The 7,197-nt window shown below is 52.9% G+C and overlaps 2 protein-coding genes across 4 annotated transcripts in view; both read left to right on the top strand.

Moving 5' to 3' along the window:
- Positions 1–1,473: 1,473 nt before the first annotated feature.
- The window catches only part of LOC306819128 (discs large homolog 1-like protein), a gene marked incomplete at its 3' end in the record, with an annotated part of 27,070 nt that continues 21,346 nt past the window's right edge, over positions 1,474–7,197 (top strand). The window contains exon 1 of one of the 3 annotated variants that reach the window (XM_079372888.1): positions 1,474–2,270. In XM_079372888.1, the coding sequence (XP_079229014.1) occupies positions 2,181–2,270 (90 nt within the window). In that variant the 5' untranslated portion in view covers positions 1,474–2,180. The remainder of the gene's footprint in view (positions 2,271–7,197) is intronic. The other 2 variants (XM_079372889.1, XM_079372890.1) reach the window with 2 other exon arrangements.
- Positions 6,042–7,094, top strand: LOC306819127 (uncharacterized protein). Its single transcript, XM_079372887.1, has 2 exons — positions 6,042–6,887; positions 7,031–7,094. The coding sequence occupies exon 1, from the start codon at positions 6,334–6,336 to the stop codon at positions 6,838–6,840; it is 507 nt and encodes a 168-aa protein (XP_079229013.1). The 5' UTR covers positions 6,042–6,333; the 3' UTR covers positions 6,841–6,887; positions 7,031–7,094.

Here is a 7,197-nt window from a genome sequence, read left to right on the forward strand (position 1 = left end):
ATGTTGTTAGCTTAGCATGTATACGACTGTAGATGGACTCGTTCTACAGTGTGAAAGCTGCAGTATAGAATGAGAACACATAGACTTTGTAAAGTGTTCATGGATCATCGATCTGCAGACGAGGAAGGAAAAACAGTTTGGTTGATAAATGAATGAACTTCACACACACACACACACACATACACACACTGGTAGAGGCTGGTTTGAAACCAGTATAGATGTGATCACTATGAAGCCTGTGAGCTGGTCTGCAGTTCGGTGACCTGGACCTTCACACCTTCAGTCCACACTGACTCTGATTGGTGGAGACCTCTCCTCACCGCTTCCCTCCACGCCGCACGTCCTCTGACGTCAGACCGCCACTTATCTCCGAACACCTCCTCACGGCGATAACGCTCGCTGAATGAATCTTCACATCCCACAAAGACGGCGAAGGCCGAGGAGGACGCACTTCACACGCCGCTCTTTTTTTTTTTTTTTAATCATTCCTTTCATTTCTTCATCTTCTGTCCTGCTCGCCATGGCAACGCAGGAGATGAATGCCCACAAAGAAAGTCCTGACGGCAGGAAAATGGAGGAGGAGGAGGAGGAGGAGGAGGATGAACCTGCGGAGAAGGACAAGGGCAGATTTAGTGAGGCTCTCTGTAACAGCCTGTGATTGTAAAATGCAAAGCAGCCGGCCTCCAAGAAGATTTAGAGCAGCTGGGTGTAAATTTATCACCAGGGACAAAAAGGACTCACACGCCATGAAATGACTTGTCACTAATGCTTCCTCTCCATCCTCTCATCTCTGCTACACTGCAAAGCATGCTGGGAACACAGGCCGCCCTCTATTTATAGCTTCCAGTCAAGTCAGTCCTGGAATTTCAGGGAAAGTCATGAAATGTCAGCGGAGCGTTTCCAGGCGCAGGAAGTTTGTAAGCGGACTGATGAGACGACAGGAAGTGTCCCTTTGAATCCGGGAGACGGGGACTCGCACATCTCACCCTGCTGCAGAGACAGAAGCGTGTTACATGAAGCATGTTACATGCTACAAACATACATGTCAAAGAGTGAGAAGTTCAGCGCTGGTACTGAGACGTCTGATGTTTCCTGAACGCCTCTTTGTTTTTCATGAGCTCAGACTGAACACGTCACAAAGTGAGATATTAACATCTTTAAAAACTCTGAGAGAGGGAGAGGGAGAGGGAGAGGGAGAGAGAGAGAGAGACAGAGAGAGAGAGACAGAGAGAGAGACAGGGAGAGAGAGAGAGAGAGAGAGAGAGAGACAGAGAGAGAGAGGGAGAGGGAGAGAGAGAGAGAGACAGAGAGAGAGAGATCCAAACTGGGTTCCTTCAGACTTGATTTTAAAGAGGTATCAACCTTCAGTGGAACCTCGCTCGTCCGTCTCTCTGAATCCTCAGCAGACACATTTGGACCCGGAGCCGAGGAGACGGAGCTGTGAGTCGATCCTCGCCGTCCCTCACTGACGGACGAGTCCGAGTCCCCCGCTGACTCATGTTTGTCCAGAGACTCCAAATCTGAGGACTGAAGTGGGACAGAGGTCAGGAGGAGGAGGAGGAAGGATCTGTGTGAGATCTCCAGACTGCAGAGAGGAGAGAGATCAGAGGACTCATTTCTTCCTGCGCTCTCTTTAAACACACACACACACACACACACACACACACACACACACACACACACACACACACACACACACACACACACACACACAGACGTCTCTCGTCAGCCCTGCAGTCTGTTGTTGCTGTCTGCCTCACACAGACGGAGGCTGGTCGACCCGCTGCGCTCTCTCTCTCTCTGCCTGCTCAGTGATGCTCTCTCACCCCAGCAGGTTAATCCCCCCTCCCTCCTCCCCCCCCTCCCAGAGGATTCTCTCTCTCTCCTTTTTTCCTGGTGAAGTTCAGCGGCTGACGGCCGAGCGGCTGATCTGAAGACACCGAGGAGGAGGACGACCTCCGTCAGCTCCTCTGCAGCCTCGCTGTTTGTGTCTGCCAGCGAGAGGAGGAGGAGGAGGCGGAGAGGGGGGGGACACAAGGTGGAGTGAAGCCCCCCCTCCCATCGTCTGCCTGCACTCCAGCCAGCACCTCCTCCGCCACCGCGCAGCCTGCAGCAGGCTCGAGAGGAGGGGACTCGCCACCTCCACCTTCACCGCAGCAGCGGCAGCAGCAACAAGCGGCATGCTCAACTCCGTGTGGTACGCCAAGAAGATGGGCCGCCGCATCATGGGCACCCTAAGGAGAACCAAGCGGCTCCACCGGCGCCTCCTGGTAGGTCACACCTCCCCCTCTTCTCCCCCCCCCCCCCCCCCAGCCAGCCAGGAGAAAACCCATCAGGAAGGCGAGGAGACGGCGTGTGAGCGTGTGTGTGTGGATGTGCTGCTGCTGGACCAGGCAGATGTGGAAAAGTTGCAACAGGAGAGCTGCTGCTGCTGCTGCGTCATGTGCTGGATCAGGAAACAATCAGGAAGCTTCACATCTGGCTCCGCTCCTCGCCGCTGATCTAAAAACGCCCTCGGCCTGTTTTTACAGCGATTTTAATGTTTCCATCAGATAAACAGAGACGCGTCGTAAACACCAGCGCCGCTGTGATTGGTCGATGAGGCTGCAGCGGCTGAGAGCAGGTCGTTACTCTCAACACGCGAGAGAGAGAGAGATGGGTTTGTGCGTCGTTAAATGTCTCAGGGAATCAGGGACACACACACACACACACACACACACACACACACACACACACACACACACACACACACACTGTGCTGTCTGTCTCTCGTGTCTTCACCTGTGCAGACGTGGAAGACGATGCAGAAGGCTCACCTGCATAAACAGCAGCATCATGTTCCGGGCAGATGTGAGAGGAACCCCTGCAGTAGCACATGCCTTCCCTGGCGTTGCCTAGCAACCTCCAGGCTCCTGACACGCAGCGCTACCCTGCTGCCTCACACACACACACACACACACGCTAACACACATGCATTCCTCTGATCCTCTTCTTTTGAATCAGAGAGTTTTCTGTCGTCCTCCTAACGATGATCACGAACAGCTTCCTTCCTAACCTGCTTCTGATGATTTCATTGGATGAATTAATTCTGGGCTCTAAACTTGCTCGTTAGTCGAAGCGCGGCTTCAGCTGTCCTGGGAAAACATCTTCTTCTTTCTTCTTCTTTTATTGTAGTTCCAAACTCCACGTTGGTGTTTACCTGTTGAGCTCTCTCACCTGTGTTTGTTCCGGTCTGACTGTTTTGAACACAATTTAAAACAGATCTATGAATCTCAGTCTTCATGCTGCTGTTTTGCTTTCATGATTTACATACTCGCCCCTGCTTTTGGATTGTTATTGTTTGGACTGCTGTGTCTGTGATGAGTTCAGGGTCTGTATTTTAAGCAGGATATTTGAGTGTTGTGGTGAGTTCAGGGTCTGTAATTTAAGCAGGATATTTGATTTTTGTGGTGAGTTCAGGGTCTGTAATTTAAGCAGGATATTTGATTATTGTGGTGAGTTCAGGGTCTGTAGTTTAAGCAGGATATTTGTTTTTTTGTGATGAGTTCAGGGTCTGTAATTTAAGCAGGATATTTGATTATTTGTGATGAGTTCAGGGTCTGTAATTTAAGCAGCATATTTGAGTGTTGTGGTGAGTTCAGGGTCTGTATTTTAAGCAGGATATTTGAGTGTTCTGGTGAGTTCAGGGTCTGTATTTTAAGCAGGATATTTGAGTATTTTGGTGAGTTCAGGGTCTGTATTTTAAGCAGGATATTTGATTATTGTGGTGAGTTCAGGGTCTGTAATTTAAGCAGGATATTTGAATGTTTGTGATGAGTTCAGGGTCTGTATTTTAAGCAGGATATTTGAGTGTTCTGGTGAGTTCAGGGTCTGTATTTTAAGCAGGATATTTGAGTGTTTTGGTGAGTTCAGGGTCTGTATTTTAAGCAGGATATTTGATTATTGTGGTGAGTTCAGGGTCTGTAATTTAAGCAGGATATTTGAATGTTTGTGATGAGTTCAGGGTCTGTATTTTAAGCAGGATATTTGAGTGTTGTGATGAGTTCAGGGTCTGTATTTTAAGCAGGATATTTGACTGTTTGTGGTGCGTTCAGGGTCTGTATTTTAAGCAGGATATTTGAGTGTTTGTGGTGCGTTCAGGGGTTTTGATCTCTGATGTAAATAAATTAGATGCTTTCTTCTGTCTCGTGGCGTTTGGCGTTAGTTTTGCGGAGGCGGAGCCTAAAGGCGAGCTGGTCTTTGATTTGATCCCTGCAGGCTGTTTCTTCTTCTGTCCCAGCTGACGTGAGTCTGAGTGTCAGGTGTGACTCACCTGGTCCACATACCTGGACTTGAACCCGTTTGTTTCAGACCTGGTGTTTCTCAGTGTGACCTGTAGGGGGAGCTGCAGGTGTGTTTCTCAGTGTGGCCTGTAGGGGGAGCTGCAGGTGTGTTTCTCTGTGTGACCTGTAGGGGGAGCTGCAGGTGTGTTTCTCTGTGTGGCCTGTAGGGGGAGCTGCAGGTGTGTTTCTCAGTGTGACCTGTAGGGGGAGCTGCAGGTGTGTTTCTCAGTGTGGCCTGTAGGGGGAGCTGCAGGTGTGTTTCTCAGTGTGACCTGTAGGGGGAGCTGCAGGTGTGTTTCTCAGTGTGACCTGTAGGGGGAGCTGCAGGTGTGTTTCTCAGTGTGACCTGTAGGGGGAGCTGCAGGTGTGTTTCTCAGTGTGACCTGTAGGGGGAGCTGCAGGTGTGTTTCTCAGTGTGACCTGTAGGGGGAGCTGCAGGTGTGTTTCTCAGTGTGACCTGTAGGGGGAGCTGCAGGTGTGTTTCTCAGTGTGGCCTGTAGGGGGAGCTGCAGGTGTGTTTCTCAGTGTGACCTGTAGGGGGAGCTGCAGGTGTGTTTCTCAGTGTGGCCTGTAGGGGGAGCTGCAGGTGTGTTTCTCAGTGTGACCTGTAGGGGGAGCTGCAGGTGTGTTTCTCTGTGTGACCTGTAGGGGGAGCTGCAGGTGTGTTTCTCTGTGTGACCTGTAGGGGGAGCTGCAGGTGTGTTTCTCTGTGTGACCTGTAGGGGGAGCTGCAGGTGTGTTTCTCTGTGTGACCTGTAGGGGGAGCTGCAGGTGTGTTTCTCAGTGTGACCTGTAGGGGGAGCTGCAGGTGTGTTTCTGTGTGTGACCTGTAGGGGGAGCTGCAGGTGTGTTTCTCAGTGTGACCTGTAGGGGGAGCTGCAGGTGTGTTTCTGTGTGTGACCTGTAGGGGGAGCTGCAGGTGTGTTTCTCAGTGTGACCTGTAGGGGGAGCTGCAGGTGTGTTTCTCAGTGTGACCTGTAGGGGGAGCTGCAGGTGTGTTTCTCAGTGTGACCTGTAGGGGGAGCTGCAGGTGTGTTTGCAGGGACACGCTGGGATGTTTATACCATGTGACACGTTCACTCCAGTCGGTCGGATCGATTTAACATCCAGACGCTGCGTTCGTGTTCCCGTCGTCATGAATCTCCTGCAACGCTTCAACACTCCAGGTGGATTCTGATTGGCTGAAGGAGACTCATGACGTGTGCAGGTGAAACTCAGGTGATGGAAAAAGATCAGACATCTTTAAATCTCTTCTACTCTGAGTCGAGTTTGAGATGAGGCGTTCAGGGACCAGGGGGACTTCTTCCTTTGAAGAGGATTGGTGGAAGTCCTCGGTGGTCCTCGGGGGTCATGGTTTACTCAGATCCAAAGTCACCTGGACTGGTCCCCCCCCCCCCCCCCCCTTTCAACTGGACCACTGTACCACCTCGAGTCTCCTGAAGGTCGCTGGAGTCACGTGGTCTAAGGACCGAACTTTTACAATTCCTGGTTCTCCAAGTACGGGGAGGGAACGAGGACTCGGGGACCACGGTCTTACTTGTCAGGATCCCGATTGGCCGAGAGCTCAGCGGTTGACCCGCCAGGCGCCATGTTGGATTAGATCCTCCATCTTTACTTTATCAATGTTCTCAAGCTGAACTGTGAATCAGGTGGATTTCATTGGGTGTCTGTCGGGGTATGACGCGCCCGACAGCCAGCGCCCCCCCCCCCCTCCCCCCGCCGCTGACATGCACATGGCGTGTCTGAATCCGGGGGCCACATCGATTATTCATGCAGAGCGTGGAGCCGCCCCCCCTCGTGCTGACATGTGCCACGCTCGCTGGAGCCGATAAATTGGCAGGAGAAGACGAGAGGGAGGGTGTCACAGAGACGGAGCAGCCGAGCGGCGAGGGAGGGGGGGAGGGGGGAGGGGGGGCGGCTGTGCTCCGGCTGAGCCCGAGTAACAGGATTGAGTTTGGAAATGTAGCCGACGCCTCGCAGAGACGGAGCGGGGCGATCCAGATCTGAAGAAATGACCACGCACCCCCCCTGGCACGAGTTCCACGCCAAGGCGATGAACGGAGCCGAGAGGAAGCACCCGCAGGTCAACCTCCAGGAGTCCCTCGCCCACCTGCACCCGCTCCAGAGGCAGCACGCCATCGAGCTCCACCGACAGCAGCAGCAGCAGCAGCAGGTCCACGCCTCCCTGTCCACGTTCACCTCCTGCACCGTGCCCGCCTCCTTCAGAGCACGCAGCCGCTTCCTCAACCTGCGGGACAGCGTGAAGAAGAGCCCGACCAAGAGCACGGCCAAGGTCGGCCACAGCGGCCACACGGCGGTGCGGCCCGAGATCCCCTGGGTGCCCTTCTCTTTCTGCAAGGTACGGAAATATAGCCGCGACGTGCTCGCCGTGTGGCGTGTCCTCTGGTGGGACCGAAGCTTCGTGGTCGCTGCTGGTCAGGGGAGGTTACGTGAGGTCACAGGTGAGGCTCGGTGGGGTTCTAAGCGTGCTGTGAAGATCAGTAACCAGCGCTGCTGATGTCGGGTTTGTCTTTTCTAGCACGATACGTAAGGTAGAGGTCAGAGGTCGTCGTCCCCCCCCCCCCCGCGCTCCTGCAGCCACGTGTCCGACGTGTTCATGGTGACGGACTCTGAACGTGTGGGTTTGAATCCAACCTGTGGCTCCTGCCCCCCCCCCCCCCCTCTTTAAAACAAAGCTTTAGTAAGAGGGCCGTGTTGTTGGACTCAGTTGAACATAATGTAGTTTTCATGTTGAAGGTCACATGGTCTCCTGGTTCATGTGGGTGTTGATGAAAATGAAGTGAAACCGAACTCTTCTCCTGTTGTGTTTCTGGACGAGCTCTGTAAAGTGTGTGTGTGTGTGTGTGTGATGTCA

This window comes from Symphodus melops (assembly GCF_947650265.1).
Source record: "Symphodus melops genome assembly, contig: scaffold_301, whole genome shotgun sequence".
NCBI classification, from domain to species: Eukaryota; Metazoa; Chordata; class Actinopteri; order Labriformes; family Labridae; genus Symphodus; species Symphodus melops.

Bases quoted from the DNA above. Each gene is read 5' to 3' on its own strand.
- LOC306819127 (XM_079372887.1), top strand. From the start codon at position 6,334: ATGACCACGCACCCCCCCTGGCACGAGTTCCACGCCAAGGCGATGAAC.